This window comes from Dermacentor silvarum, chromosome 1 (genome assembly GCF_013339745.2).
Source record: "Dermacentor silvarum isolate Dsil-2018 chromosome 1, BIME_Dsil_1.4, whole genome shotgun sequence".
Taxonomy (NCBI): domain Eukaryota; kingdom Metazoa; phylum Arthropoda; class Arachnida; order Ixodida; family Ixodidae; genus Dermacentor; species Dermacentor silvarum.
Window position 1 is genome coordinate 294460222 of NC_051154.1, and position 16260 is coordinate 294476481.

Sequence of the window (16260 nt, forward strand, 5' to 3'; positions counted from 1 at the left end):
AGCATTAATGAACAACCAGAGGTAAACGCATAGAACCCAAGCCACAGACAGCTTCGCTGTATAAAGGAGCCACCATACAAAACGGCCACCACAAGCGTTTCTCGTTTCAACCAATGCGCGCCTACGCAAGGAGGGGGATCACTACAGCGAACTTGTAGAAGAAGGGAGAGAAGAGAAAGAACGCCTCTCGCTCACGGCTGTGTTGTGTGTGCTTTTGCGACGCGCAGGGGTGCGAATCATACGTTGGGTGAGAGAGAGCGAAGGGAGTCAGCGGTGTGCCGTTGCGCGTGCCGTGTGCATTCGAAGAGCGCCGTCGGCTCGGTCTCCTTCGTCTTTCTCTTTGTGTGCATCTGCCTCCCAGCGCCGCGCTTGGCAGTGAGTCGCCCTGCAGCGGAGCACGCCATTGCAACCTGCTGAAACGCGCGCCAAACCCCGCCGGCGTTGTGTGGTCTCTCGTAGCGGCGTTGTGGCGACGTTGTGTGAAGCCCCCAGCGCGTGTTCCTTGTGCGATGAGCTTCCTGAAGCACTTCGATCCGTCGAAGATTCCTCGAACGAGGGTGAGTTGCTACAGTGCTGGCGATGCCGGATTCGACGCGGCCTTGTAGCTTGTGTATTTCCCGGTACTTATATGATATTTCCGAACATCACAAATCGCCGCGCATACCGCATTAGCATGACGCCTGCAAGATGTCTGATTTCGAGGTAGTTGGTATTAGAGCACGTGCATCCTCTCAGAGACGCAGTGCTACCTTCAGGCGTCCTAGGGTCGTGAAGTTGACTTTGTTGAGCAACAAAACAGCCTAGTTCAGTTTATATGTTAGGTCGGAGGTTCTACGCCGTGCAGGTTTCGGAAAAACCGTGAAACCTTGGTTGAGCGGTGTGACAGTCGGCGAAAGTTGTATATGCTTTTCGTTGTCATGGTATTACGTAATCGTAGGATCGTAGTGGGCGATAAGGCAGTGGGGCCCTTTGCACAGTGCAAACACCACGAGCGTGCGCCCACATATATATTGGGTGTCCCAACATTCACGCAAGATTTCAATTTTGCGCCATTTGTGCGTTAGAGTGTGCCAACGAAATACAAACAGCGTGACAGCTGACAGTTCAGGGTTATTAAAAATGGAGCGCTACACGAAAGAACAACGCGTTCTTATTGTTCAGCAATATCTTAAATGTAATGAAGGTTGGCAGCTATACAGTTCGCAATTTTCCTACAAAATATGGTTGGAATAGTGACTTGACTTCAACTGTGAAGAGATTGGAGTTTTTTCAAGTGTAAGGTTTATTCCAACAAGCCCACCACCACCCACGCTTTGAAGGAGGAGTTGAGCGCTGTATCAACGAAATTGAGCCATGCTTATGCGAAACGGTCATGGAAAATTTGAACGGAAGAGTGCGAATGTGCCAACAAATCCGTGGAGGCCATTTACCCGATATGCTATTAATACTGTGGGGATCGAGGTGGCTTCCCGCGCCTCGTCCCCCAACTCGCGCGTTGTGCTTTGTTAGCTCGATCTCCGGGAACCGCCGCCGTAACGACAACATGGCGGACACGCCGGAGCGAATTTCCCGCGCAAACCGTGCTTCTCCCTCGCGGGTTTTGAGTTGCCGCGCGAGCGCGAGAGGTGCTGACACTCTCCCCCCAACGCGCTAAATCCCCGCGCTAAAGTCCCTATGTAATTCTTATATAGGGACTTAACCCCGCGCGGGAAAGCGCCGGCCTCTCGCGGCCAGATGTTCGGCTCGGTTGCAGCTAGAGTGTACTAGAGGTTCTATTCTGGACCAACGCCTCCTATAAAGGGGCGCTCGCCTACCTACTGGTGGGGGAGAGAAAATCCGAGGGTAGGGCAGCGAGTTCGCGGCTCATTTTCCAGGCATTGTCTTTATAGACGTCAGACTCTGGAGTTTTGCAAGACGCGTAGCGCCACCTGTCGGTGCGAAGAGGTAATATTGAGTAGTGCAAAGTCCGACTCCCTTGCTAAGTTGCCTAAGCAGCTAGCGAGTGCGAAACAACGATTTAACTTAATTTCGGTTCATATTGCGAATGTTTTGCGCATTTAACACCCTGAATGAGAGCTATGAATTTCTCCGCTAGTCGAACGTGCCGCCGAACTGCCGTAAAGTTCTGTTGGCTCACTCCTTCTATGGCGATGGCGAGCACGACAGCAACCGCGACAGCTCCGCGCGTACGAAGAAACGCCGCAATCGACGTTACTGTTGCGTTGTAAATTGCCATGAACGTGAAGGACTGAATAACAACGTTCAGTTTTACCGATTTCCATCGCTGTCGTATGAAGGAGAAAGGAGAGAGCGCTAGATACGGGCCGTTCGCGTGTTGGGTAAGCGAATTACTCGCATTCTCCACAACACAGCCGCTCACATGAGAAAGTGTGATAATGTTGTTCTGCTGTAATTGTGTTGCGTAGCCCTGACGGGGGACTATGGCAACCAAGCGAAAATTAAGGAATCTGCAGCCGCCTCTTCGTTGGCAACAGAATAAACAAAGTTGTGAACCATCCTGCGTATGTGCCATCGATGTTTCTACCTGTTTACACACGTCCGCCTCCACTTTACTCAGCAAGTGGAACGGAGAGATTTGGCAGGTCAGTTTAACCAAACAATTTGGTTCCTTTATGAATTCAAAATCATGTTTTAGGGCATTGTGGTATCGCGAGCTTATTTCTAGTTTCGGCTTTTTCGATACAACGAGCACGTTTCGCAATGCACTGAGCCCTCTTGACAGCGTTTTTTTTTTTTTTTTTTTGTAATCTAAGCAATAAAGTTGCTGTGGGAGCACTGGATGAGTAATTGCGAAGTAACGCACGTGTTAGCAAAAAAAAAAAAAAAAATGTCGCGTTTCTTTACATTAATTTGTGCGCGGTGTGGTTTTAGCGTCTGCTGGTTTGTTTGCCTTCGGTGTATCCCGCGAAAGCGGACATGCACGTATCTCCATTTGCAGTAAATACAAACGGAAGACAACCGAGAAGAAAACATCGAAGATGCGCGATAACACGCTGGAACTCCAGGAAGCGAGAGCTGAAGCGAGAACGCAACTGAAAAGGCGAAGGTCGCCAGGGCCATTCGCCCCTGATAAAGCGGCTTTGTTCCACTGACCGTAATTAAGCTACATAGCTAACTGACTTAATCATATGTACTTCATCGCTTTCACATTATGTACGTACCCAAATTTAACACATTTAGGCGCTAGAGAACGGACGTCGGAGTGCTTGACGTCGACGTCGTACGATACTCGCTGTACTTTCGAGTTGCAGCGCGCCGAAATAACACCTGAAAGTTCTTTTACATTGTACACGTACTTCGCTCTGCTTCCTTTCCGATGCGTGGATGGGCGGAAGAAGCTTTCCAGGTCCTTGATATTTAAGAAAACCGTGCCTCAACACAACCGAAAGAGGGGCCTCCACCATTGTGGCCTATGCAGCTTCGCTTGCGGACAGCTCTCTTTGCACTACTCAGTTTGCGCCAAGGCTGCGATGGGGGCGCTGGTGGCGGGTTTTTTTGCAGCGCCGCCTGGGCAGAGTCTGAAGTCTATAGGAGGCGTTGTCTGGACACGCATGGCGGCCGCCATCTTGGCTGTCTCATTGGCTGTCCAGAGGTCACGTGTTTTGAAATTTGTGCCGGGAAACGGAAGTATTGCAAGATGCAATTTTGCGTTTTCGTCAGAATGACGAAATGTGACGTGGGGCTGCAAATTTTATCGACTAATACTTTTTTGTGGTCCTTGGCACCTATATTGTGACTTTAGCGCTTTAAAAAGAAAGTGGACGGTAGAGTGCAGAAACCCGTGCAATGCATCTGCAATTTCGCGAATATGTGGTGGTGTTCCAAGATAGCCGGCATGTCAGCTTGTTGATTGGCTGAAGGAATATCCCGTGAAGAACGTCACAGGAAGAGCTGTTTCGTAAACGTCAATTTGACGTTGCGTGACGCTGCGCTGGGCCGCCATGGCAGAGATTTTCCGCCATAATTTGTGGTGCGACGAGCCGCGCGAATTATGGTAATGAGCGGCCATATGCAATAGCAGTCGAGAGGCATGCGTATCGCCGCATTTTCCCTGTCATTTGGGGCCATGGAAATATTTTGTTCTCAACGCGGGCTCATAGCATTTGTATCGCTCTCGGGTACACTCTAAGAAGTATTCCGGGGAAAACGGGAGTAACTGCACAGTTAGTCAAAAAAAGGGCATTTTCGTCCCTCAAGGGAGTAACTGCAGGAGTGTGGGTGGCGTGTGCAAATTTCGGAGAGTAAGTGTACGATCCCTGGTCCTAAAGAGAGCAACGGCGAGGACGAACTGCAACAGTTACTCCCATGCACTCTGCTGTTTTCGTCCGTCTCGTGGAGTGATGCGGCGAACGCGGTATTGTCTATATATCATGAATAGTTGGAAGTTCGTGTACTACATGTCTACTGAACTAGATGTAAAGCATCGCTTTGCATCTTCGTGAGAAAATTGCCTGTAATTTAAAAGGTGGAATCTGAGAGCCGTGCACTTCGTGTGCGGCTCTTCGATACACATTCGTGCGAACGATACACATTAAGCGCGCAAGTCATAGATGGATTGCCAGATTTTCTTGGCCAATAGTACCTAAGGAGTTATTTTCGTTCCAAGGAGATTATAAACTTAACTGAAGCGATGTGTAGCTCAAAAGGGGCACGCTAAGCGATAGAGAAGTTGTCCTCTGTCGTCTTGCGTGCCCCGTTTGCGCTCGCTACACGAAGATCACGTAATGTCTCAGTTTAAATCATCGTAAGACTAATCGGGCAGCTTTTTATGTAGTCGCTTAGATTTGTAAGTATGCGCAACGTTAGACTTTCCCGGCATAGCATACACCAAATGCCGAGTCTCTTGTGTTATTGGCGCACCTGCGTTAAGGTGGTTAACCTCGTCTCGGTAACCAGACTTGCAACCGAAGTGTCATGGTGAAGTGGTTAGGATACCCGACTTGTGAGCGAGAGGACGTGATTTGAATCCTACTTGCCGGCGCGTTTTTTTTTTTTTTTCAGCCCAGTCATTTTTTTTATCAGCGTATAAATGGGTAATTTAATTAATTCCATCTTCGAGGAGCATCGGAAAGAATAACCGTTACTCCCTTGAGGAGCATCGGAAAAGAGCAACTGTTAGTCCTCCGCATGGTTAGTAACAGTTCATCCCCTCTCACTTACCCCTAAAGGGAAGAATGGTTGTGGCAGATCAGTTCCTCCCCTAAAGGAGTAACTTCGATACCCCGTTTCCTCCTTTCTTCTTAGAGTGTAGTGTTGGCATTTGTGTTTTGAACCATCATTTTTATTAAAAACACGTCTATTTGAAATAATATTAGTTGAAACAAGCAAACTTTCTGGGACTTGTTGCACGTTTCACTACTGCGTTTGTATTGTAATCAATATTAATCACTTTTCGCGTCATCAAAGGCTATGACCAAGGTGACTTTTTAATTTATAAAAAAGAAATGTGTGCAAAGCGGCGCCTCTTAAGTTTCCTCTCGCGGTGCGAGTAAGCAGCAGAAGTGACAAGAGATGGCAGTGCCGGCGATTGCGTCGCGCAAGCGGATACCTGTGGCGCGCGCAACGCTCGATGATATTCGGCCGCTTCTCAGCCAGACGAGTCGGCTGAGTCACTTGCGTTTCACGAGATAGCGATAACGCGGCCTAGAGCGTGCGCTGATCATCAATGGCAGGTCGCGTATGTTGTCTCAAGGTAGAAAGCAAGCGCGTGGGCGCTAATATACGATGACTCATTCCATTCCCCGAGGACACGCATGCTAGCTAATGAAGCAGACGACAGCTTGTGCGCATGCAGACGACGGAAGCGAGAAACGATTTTGATGGAATAGTGGTACGCTTTGAGCTAGCTGCTTTATTTTTACTGCGGAGGAAAACTGTTTTGCTTATCAGGAATGCTAGGTTCAGTGCCAACATTACAGTTTCTTACGCGAAACGTCAATTGGGTCACGTTACGAAAGCAAACGGGGCCATCGGCGCCATTTTGTAAGCGTCGCGCCTACGTCACGCCTTGAAGAAAAGGGTGGAATGTCCAGAATAGAGCCTCTAGACAATAATGGCCGAATGGGCCGAACCGCTGAGGTGAGTGAGTGAGTAAAAACTTTATTGAAAATAAATAAATAAAGAAGGCATGCTGGTTGGGGCCCCTATTCCAAGGGCTCCACAGGCACGAGCGGCTCGCTGGGCTTGGTCCAGAAGAGCCAATTGGCTCTCCCGGCCCTCGTCCGCAAGCCATGCCTCCCACTGCCTATTCCTCATGAGTGGATGTTTCAGTATTATTGGGCTGTCTATGTGCGGAGGCCTCTTGGAACACTCCCATGTGATGTGTTTTAGTGTGGGTACTTCTGCGCACCACGGGCACTTGTCAAAGAACCTCGTGGGGTGTATTCTGTGTAGGTGGTGCAGGTTGGGGTATGTATTCGTCTGAATACGACGCCAGTCCCTCTCCTTTTGGCTGAGGTAGTGCCTAGAATATACTTTCTAGGCATATACTTATTGACCCTTTTCGCGGAGCAGTTTGCTTTAGAGAAACGAGATGGCGCTCACGGCGGCGCGCCATACCTCTCCTCAGCGACCGCGCACGAATACGAAACCATTACCGCTTCTACCTTGCCTCTGCGCGATTAGTTACCGGCACTTCGATATGTACGGCTTTCCTCGAGGATACAGAAGTGTGCTCATCCGCCAGCATTGTACCGCTAACCTTCAAAGAAAGGGCTTCATCCCCAGAACGTCGGCAAGAGTGAGTGCCACTCGTTCAACAAGGACAAAGGGAGTAGCGGCGCTTCCTGTCATAGTACGTTTCGCGCACGGTATCTATACACATCTGACAAAAATGGCAGGAAAACTTACGCCCACTCTATCGCCGACGTATCAAGAATAAGGGAATGGGCGCACACTTGAATATGTGCGCTCTGTATACGCACAATAAATGACGGACTACACTGCTGGCGCACGAATGGTCGAAGCTAAATGTTTCGTGGTGGTCCACGAGAGTAAGCGAGTTACTAGCTGTAATATATATTTGCTACAATGTATTACAATGCACAAAACAGCTACGTTTCAAACCTCGCAACAAGAACAAATCTATCGGAACTGAGCACACCCGCGAGCGATTAGGCAGAAAATAATCAGATGGTGGCCGCACCGAGGAACTTCACTGAGTCAGAAACTGACAAGCCACTGCTTCAAAATATTTGCCAAATAAAGAACAAAGAGCGAAACACACTAATCCTGATTGAATTCATGAGCGGAATGTTTGTATAGCTTGGAATACATATTTAGCCCCGCTTTTAGAACAAGCACCATATGCGCTGCTTGCGCCGTTTGGACATAGCTTAATCAGCTCCGAAAGCGCTTTTTGCATGTTCTCTAAAGCTGTAATGAAAGCTGCGTGTCGTCCACCCAGTCACCGTCTACGATTGCTTCCAAAACAGGGGTTTTCTAAGCCGCGCCGGCGTCATACACTTCCTTTGTAAGCAAGGAGGCAACGGAGGCAGTTGAGGCAAGCAATGGACGCGTCACCACGTGATCAGACATGGCAGCGCCCATGGGATCGCCGCGAAAAGAGTCAACAAGTAGGGTGTACTAGAATACGGTCGAGTGGGACGAGCGGCCATGGGGCGGTGTATGCTTTGCAGTGAGGCGCCCGACGTGGAAAAATACTGTGGCGGCGCTACGATCGAAGTGGATTGGGCCGCCAAGGTCGCGCCAAGGTAAATTGGTCGCGCCGTTGGAAACTGTTGGCGATACTGCTCCGCAGGGTCATTCGATCGAACTACTTCGCGCGCTGGTATTTGCGTTCAGACCGCTCAAATGGTGTTCATAATTGCATATGGCATGTATTTATGCCTTAAGAATAAATTCATTTCTCTCTCTTCTTTATTTTATTTTTTAATGCCGCTCGGTGATTGCGCGTGCATTGCGGCCGCAGTGTCGGCTTTCATTCTACTATGTTATTGTACGGTTCCTTTAGAAAAAATATTTTTCTCCTTCTTCTAGCAGCCTGAATCTCTCGTGTGTATTGTTGTGCATATAGTTTTCCATCAGTCGGTCTTGCGAAACGCAGACGAAGAAACATATGTAACGTTCCTGCTTGCCGCTTCAGACAAGTAAAGCACATCTGCCCCATCCGGCGCCTTGTACTCAGATTTATGGGAAGCATTGTTATAGCTAACAAAAAAAAAAAAAAAAAAAGAGTAAACCGCAGCGCAACATTCCATTCAAGTTTCTGCCTTCCTCGCGTAACAGCTAGAATGCGGCGTAATTGGTACCGGGTCATTTATTCCGGTCGTACTTCGGGAGCCGAAAACAGTTTTAGTTTGTCATTCTATATGCTAATCTTTGGCCGTAATCCGTACGTGGAATTTTTTTCCAGTCGATACTTCAAAAAAGAAAAAAAAAAAAAGAAAAGAAAGAAAGCCTGCGCGGTAGCCTAATTAGTGGCTATATAGTGGATACGGCGTTGCGCTGCTAAACTGGAGCTCGCGGGTTCAATCCAGGTCGCGGAATTCGATGGGAACGAAATGGAAAGAGACTCGCGTACTTCTATTTAGGTGCACGTTAAAGAACCCCAGGCGGTGAAAACTAAACCGGGTGCCTCATAATCATATCGCGGTTTAGCCGCGTAAAAACGAAAAAATCGTTTAAATAATAAAAAATAAAAAAGAAGGTGGCTGCGTTCTTCCGCTTTTTTCTAGGTGTGTAAACAAAATAAATTATTCTCGAGTCTGATTTCCGAGAAAAACATGTTACGCTTATCCTATATTTCATGCGTAAATTTAATGCCGTTCCCAAATGTATGACCGCTCAACTCAGCTTTTATATTATAAACGGCTGCTTGCACTTTACTTATCCGAGGAAGTCTCTGTTGAGAAAGTCTCTTTCACAAACGAGAAAGTTTCTGTTGAGAAAAACACGGCTTGCTGCTCGAGCTGCAACGTCGAATGCACTTATCCGGTGCACTGTCATAACGACCATAATGAAACAAAGCAACGGCATGTCTCACATACACGTAGTGATATGTGCAGATCTGTTGCGTTCGTTGAAGAAGATAAGTGTGGTGCCACATGGGGCACCCAGTTTTAACGGGTTGCAAACATGGTGAGACTGTGGAACACAGTTTTCCTTGTCTGAATCAAGTTAGCAGATTTACAGGCTGCCCCAAAACGGGGCGATTATACTGAATGACAGCTAGGAACTTCTTAAGCAGGACTTATTAACACCCGTGCGTTAATTCTATCAGGAACTGCGCCTCTGCGCAACAGCCACGACTCTCCTGCAGGACAACCATACGGAATAACAGTCCTCACTTGCATCGGTCACTCATATTTGAGACTGTAATAGTGCTGTTAAGCCCAAACCGCATTCACGCGATTTTGTGCGCGACGGCGACGAGCGACGGCTTCGAGCGACGAAACGGACCGTCGCGCGAACAGATCGCTTGGTCTTTTCGCTCAGTCGCTCGGTTCTAGAAATCTAGAATTCGTCGCTCGTCGCCCGGAAGTGCTATGAGCGACTAGCCAATAGCGCGAAGCCGGAACTGGATATACATCAGTCACGTACTACCGATTGTCGCTCGGAACGAGCAAACGACTAGATTTTGATACGTGCAAGGATAATAACGTAGTGCAAGACCTTTAGAAATATTTATGCTGCTCTTTACACTAAAACACATCAACTTAAATTAATAAAGCAAGCGTCACGCCAGTTTCGGCGAGTATTTGCTGCCCTCATACCGGCAACACCGGGGAGACGTCGCTCGAAGTCGTCGCTCGCATGCGGTGCGACTTGTAGGCGACGAGCGACCGCGACAGCCATCTCCATCGCGTCGCTTGTCGCTGTCGCGCGCAATATCGCGTGAATGCGGTTTATACTTTATGCGTTACACTCGAACGGAAATGGACTATTCGGCGTCGTACAGTATCCAATAACACTTCCATATATACGTATATATACAGGGTGTTTCAGCGAACACTTTCAAATTTATTTATTTATTTATTTATTTATTTATTTCAAATTTTTATTGGGATATCTGCCTGTGGCAGATATCCCAATTTTAGTTATTGAGCTGGTCTACTCGAAGAGGCGGACACTATTTGCTCAAAAAATTGAAATGCATAATCGACTAATCAACAAAAATTCACTAATTAAGTTTTTAACTAATTACCTGATGACCTATATTGCAATTAACAAATTGTAGCCGTGGAGTACGCAAGACGGATCCACTTGGAAATAATTCTGAGGATGACACCAGTTTCGAGATATTAATTCCCGAACTTTGCGGTGGATGTTGATCATTGTCCCTGATCAACATCCACCGCAAAGTTCGGGAATAAATATCTAGAAACTGGTGTCATCCTCAGAATTATTTCCAAGTGTATCTTGGCACTGCTTTCTAGGCACTGTAGCTGAGGCTAGAGTGTACTAGACAATGGTTGAGTGGGCCGAACGGAGCTCTCCCGCTGAGGCGCCGCGTGTGGAAAAATTGTGCGAGGGCGCTGCAAGCGAACTGGATTTAAAACCCCTATATAAGAAAAGTACCGCCATCCTTTGACAAATGCCACTTCCCTCTCTCCTGTGTTATCCTGTATCTCCGATTGGACGATGATAGCGCGCGCTTTTCACTTCTTTATATTTTCTTTTTTTCCGCCTCAGATCCATGTTGAAAGTCTTCTGCGCAGCCGCAGTCGCGCCCGGCCTGAAAGTAGAGTGACCTAGAATATGGGAGAGTGTCCAAAGCGCCGGCTCCGGCGAGGGCCTTTTTCTGTGAACTGCCGCGCCGCGCCGCTGCTGCTCCGGACCCGTGGGCTTCTCGCGCTCGCGAAGCGCGCGGGAAGCGAGGGTCGTCTGCTACGCGCTGTAGTTTTTTCCGTTCGTTTTCCACGCAAAACACTTAAACTGTATTTAACTTCAACAGTGTGGCGCTGCATGGAGCTTACACATCTTTCAGCGTTTCTTTGTGCTTGGGCAGCAAGATAATGCAAAAACTAACGTATCAAACGCGCGGCCTAGCTCCGGTGCTAGAGTTCGGGAACGGTATTACGGTAACTGTGCGTGCGTAGAAACGCGCTAAATGACTCCGCGCAAGGAAAGAACGTAAAAAAATATGGGCACGTGGGCAATAGCACCATGATTGCAAGAATAAGAGTAACGAAAAAAGTAAATTACTCACGAAGTCAAGGGAAATACTTACGTGCGTGCAGTGACCGCTTAGCTCACCACTGCGCGCTTTTCACTCACGGTCGGTAGTAGTTTAAAGCCATATGCAGATGTATTTGTTCATGAATTTTTTAGCCTCTATAATACTTTATCATGAACAGAGCGAAGTGAGAAGGTGTAAGGGAAACAAGAGAAGGAGCAGAGGCGGCCCTAACGCCGCAATATTGTTGGCCAATTTCGCTTCAGGGGATAGCGTGGTACACGAACAATTCTTGCTGTACGCTATCTCTTCAATACAAACTTCGCGCACATTGTACCTTAAGGTTCACCGTGAGCGAAGCTGGTTTCAAATTCAGACATCCGAAAGAAAAGCCATTCCAGCCAATAGGTAAACAAACATAAAAATAGGTAAACAAATATATATTTTTCGACATTGAAATGAATAGATAGCTACTACTGGCCTAGCTGTTTACTCATTTCTTATGCAAAAGTTATTGCAGCAATAGCCTTGTTTTATTAATCCGTGAATCCTCTCTCAAATTACCAACATATAACTTCTCATGATATTAGTTATTGCTTAACGTGTGATTTTTCTACATAAACTAACAAGCATTCATGGCGCGTGATGATGTTTGTGCTTTCATTATATTGAGTGGAAAATCGTCTTGAAAATTACAATCTTTGATGCACTACAAATATCGCTATTGATTCTACATATCCCTAAAATAGTTACATTCAATCAGTAAAACATGAGAAGTTTATGTTCTGGTGATTAGTTGCTTCTTTCATTACGTAACTACAAGTACGTCATTATTTATCGTAAGTATGTGCGCTGTGTACGAACCACCGAGCGTACGCAATAAATATTCCTAAAGTTACTTTCACGTTAAAATTCGCTTAGTGTTTGCGCTCTTGCAACAAGAAGGCGAAAGACTAGTTGCACATCCGTAAAGCATCACGTTCGTTTGCTGACGTTCGCTCGTAATTATGAAATAAGGCATACGTACACAATGTTGTACTGTTAGCATTTCATTTATTTTGTTTTTTCTTGTTTTTTGCCGCGTATATTTCTCGCGTACCATTTGCCGTGCTATAGCTTAGTGGCTTTGGTAGGTTGTACTGCTAAACTCGAAGACGCGGGTTCGATTCCCGGCCACGGCGGCTTACATTTCGATGGAGGCGAAATGCATAAAACACCCGTGTACATAGATTTAGGTGCACGTTCAAGAAACCCAGGCGGTCGAAATTACCGGAGCCCTCCAATACGTACGGCGTTTCTCATAGCCATATTGTGATTTTTGGATGTAAAACCCCTAAAATTATCATTACTATTATTACCCTTTACATGTGCTCTCAGTTCTTCATGATATATGAGCAAGTTCGACACAGTGAGGTCGAGATTGGCATTCAACACGGTCTTATTGTCACACCCACACCATCAGAGGGATTTCTGGCCGAAAAATGCGGGTTTGCACCACACGTGATATTGTTTTCATTAATCGCGACGTGAATGCAAGTATGTCAAGTTACTAATGCCATGACCCATCGGTCATCTTAGTCACACATTTGTGTCTTTCCACGCTATACTTTGGAATATATACCAAGTGAACGAGACGCGAGAGTTACGCGGCTTGTATTTATTTTTGGTACCGCGGCCCCACCGAAGGACAGATTACGCTTCCCAAGAGCCAGTTAAGGATTTCGCCTTAATAAAGAAAGAGCAGAGCGCGGGAGGCAGTCTTATAAAACAAATCGAATGCATGAAATAAAAGAAAGGGAATGATAGGGTGTAAAAGCGTAAGCATGAGCTAGCCATATATTCCATGTTGTCCTGGTTGTAATCGCGATCTCCAGCTTATTTTCTTCTGCAGCACGTTCACGTTGCTAATTCCACGCATCACTAAATGAACTAAGAGCGCGGAATGCGTTACTCAAACAGCCGCGTAACGCGGATCAAACGAGCGAGAAGTAAATAAACAAAATACCCGTATGCACAGCCGGCAAACGCGTTCTCTGTGCGGTGAGTGACTGCGGTATTACCTTGCGGTGACGTGGTACTTAATATATCCCAAATTATCGCGATGTTAACTAATAGCAACCAAAATATCAGGCTCGTAGCAGACGCCCGCCGCCTTGGCGCGGCTTCCGCAGCGGGGAAAGCCCACGGGTCCGGTACAGCAGCGCCGCGGCGCGGGAGTTCACACAAAAAAGTTGTCGCAGTTTCACCTGAAAGGCGAAGCATCAATTGCGATAGCAAACTTGTAGAGAGCTATACGGAGTAATGATATTAGCTTTATCATCTGTATAAACTTGGACATGCAGCAGCATCGGCAACACGCAGAACTGTTGTCGACGCCCTCGGCGTTTTGCCCGCGTTCGCTCAAAATGCGTGCGGCGTTGGCGACTGCTGCCGGAGCCTCTGATATAAAAAGTTGTGGCAGTTTCACCCGAAAGGCGAAGCATCAATTGCGATAGCAACTTAGTAGAGAGCTATACGAAGTAAGGATAGTAGTTTTATCCGCTGTACAAACTTGGACATGCAGCAGCACCGGCAACACACAGCACTGTTGTCGACGCCGTCGGCGTTTTGCCCGCGTTCGCACAAAATGCGTGCGGCGTCGGTGACTGTTGCCGGAGCCTCTGATATAAATAGGCACTTGGTGCCGCAGCTAAACGTCGCCTACCTTCCCTGCCCCCCCCCCGGCCTTTCGTGCGTCAGAAGAAGGCGCGTTTGCTCTACATATATGGTGATTGTAGAGGAGGAAAGAGACGCCTACTTCTGCAGCCCTTAAGGGAGCACGGCGCAGAACGCGCGTTTGTTCTCCGCCGTGCGTTCACTCCCCGTGAAAGCGCGCGTCCCTCGCGCCCTTTCACTCGCACATACAGCGTTCGGCGGCACGCGGCGACGATTTCATCTCCATTGACGTCATACGGAACCTCACGGCGACGGCGACGGCGACGGCAACGGCGACGCCGACGGCAGAAATCTGCTTTGGAGTGTCCATATAATTGCTATCGCAATAAAAGGTCCTCGCTCCTCCCATGCATTCGCGCCGCGCTTTGGACACTCTCCCACATTCTAGGTCACTCTACTGAAAGCTTCAACGTGGACTTTCTCGGTGCGCCAACGTCGACTTGGCTTTCGCAAGCAAAAAGTAAAGAAAAAGCAAGAGCTTTAGGAGAGGAGGCGGCGGAGGAAAGAGTAGATGGCGGTACTTTTCTTATATAGGGATTTTAACTGGATTGGGGTGGAGCCGCGCTCCGCGGCATATTCAACGTACTTTCGCTGTGGGCGCCGAGGCCGATTGCGCATAGTACGCTTTTAAAATAGCGCTTTATTTCAACTGCAACTTTATGTTTACACCATTTTGCCAAACATATATATTTGAGGCATGAATTATACAACGCGACGTCTTTAATTTTGCTGTCGTTGTCAAGCGCGTCGTCTGCTAGCCAGCGCGCGTTCGCTACGCGGACGCTGGCGGACGCCCAGTTTTTTTCGCAGAACGTCTCTGCAGTACATTTTTTTAAATGTTTAGTTGCTTTGGTGCGCCCATGACTCTTGACGGCCGGTACCAAATGTAGTTTTAGCCAGGTGAACTGTAGTTTTTACCACTGTCTTCTAAAAGTAACTAGTATGTTTGCAACATGAAGCTACGTAAGAAAATTTTATTATTGATATCGTGTCATTTTACGCACGCTTCTTGTTGGTGGATATTGATCAGGGACAATCACCGAAGAAAACAGCATTAGAGTGAAATAAACTAGGTTTATTAACTGCCTGGCGCGAAGAATGACCAATGTATTTCTGGATAATTAAATCAAAGGGTACATAGACATATATAATCACGATATATATGTAAGGGAAAAAATAACAAGTGCTCTAAATGCACGTACTGAAAAAGCGAGAACGCCCGACCGGAATAAGCGCACGCGTTTGCAGTAACACAATTATAAGTGAATACTGCACATAAAACTCTCATTCGCAGAAATAATATTTATAGCAGGCAAAAACATCTTATATATATATATATATATATATATATATATATATATATAAGATGTTGATATACTGTACGACGCCAATAGTCGTTTCCGTTCGAAGTTAACGCATAACAGCACTGTTGAAGTCTCACAGGTGAGGGACCGATGCAAGTGAGGACTGTTATTCCGGATGATTGTGCTGCCGGAGAGTCGTGGTTGTTGCGCAGAGGCGCAGTTCCTGAGAGAATTAACGCATGGGTGTTAATAACTCCTGCTGAACAAGTTCCTAGCTGTCATTCAATATAAACGCCCCGTTTTGGGGCAGCCTGTAAATCTGCTAACTTCATTCAGACAAGGAAAACTTTTTTTGACAGTCTCATCCTGTTTGCAACCCATTAAAACAGGGTGCCCCATGTGGCACTTATCTTCTTCAACGAACGCAACAGATCTGCACATATCTCTACGTGTATGTGAGAGATGCCATTCCTTCAATTGTTTCATTATGGTCGTTATGATAGTGCACCGAATAACTGAAAGCAGCCGTTTATAATGTACAAGCTGCTAAGTTGAGCGGTCATACATTTGGGAACGGCATTACATTTATGTATGAAATATAGGATAAACGCGTAACATGTTTTTCTCGGAAATCAGACTGGAGAATAATTTATTTTACCCCTAGAAAAAAGCCGAAGAACGCAGCCGCCTACTTTTTTCTCTCTCGTTTTTTTTTAATTTAAACAAATTCTTTGGTTTTACGTGGCAAAACTACGATAAGGCACCCGGTTTAGTTTTCACCACCTGGGTTCTTTAACGTGCACCTAAATAGAAGTGCACGAGTATTTTTCCATTTCATTCCCATCGAATTCCGCGACCTGGATTGAAACCGCGAGCTCCAGTTTAGCAGCGCAACGCCGTATCCACTATATAGCCACTAATTAGGCTACCGCGCAGGCTTTCTTTCTTTTCTTTTTTTTTCTTTTTTGAAGTATCGACTGGAAAAAACATTCCACGTATGGCTTACGGCCAAAGATTAGCATATAGAATGTCTAACTAAAACCATTTTCGGCGCTCGATCGAGGTCCGACTGCAATAAATAAC

At 46.9% G+C, this 16260-nt stretch overlaps 1 protein-coding gene across 2 annotated transcripts in view; it reads left to right on the plus strand.

The window, feature by feature from the left end:
* The first annotated feature begins 456 nt into the window (after positions 1-456).
* LOC119437231 (adenosine deaminase) overlaps positions 457-16260 on the plus strand; it is a 476423-nt gene continuing 460619 nt past the window's right edge. For both annotated transcript variants that reach the window (XR_007464910.1, XM_037704273.2), the window contains exon 1: positions 457-557. Coding sequence is in view for 1 of the 2 variants with exons in the window: in XM_037704273.2 (XP_037560201.1) it covers positions 510-557 (48 nt within the window). In the remaining variant the exon portion in view is untranslated. The remainder of the gene's footprint in view (positions 558-16260) is intronic.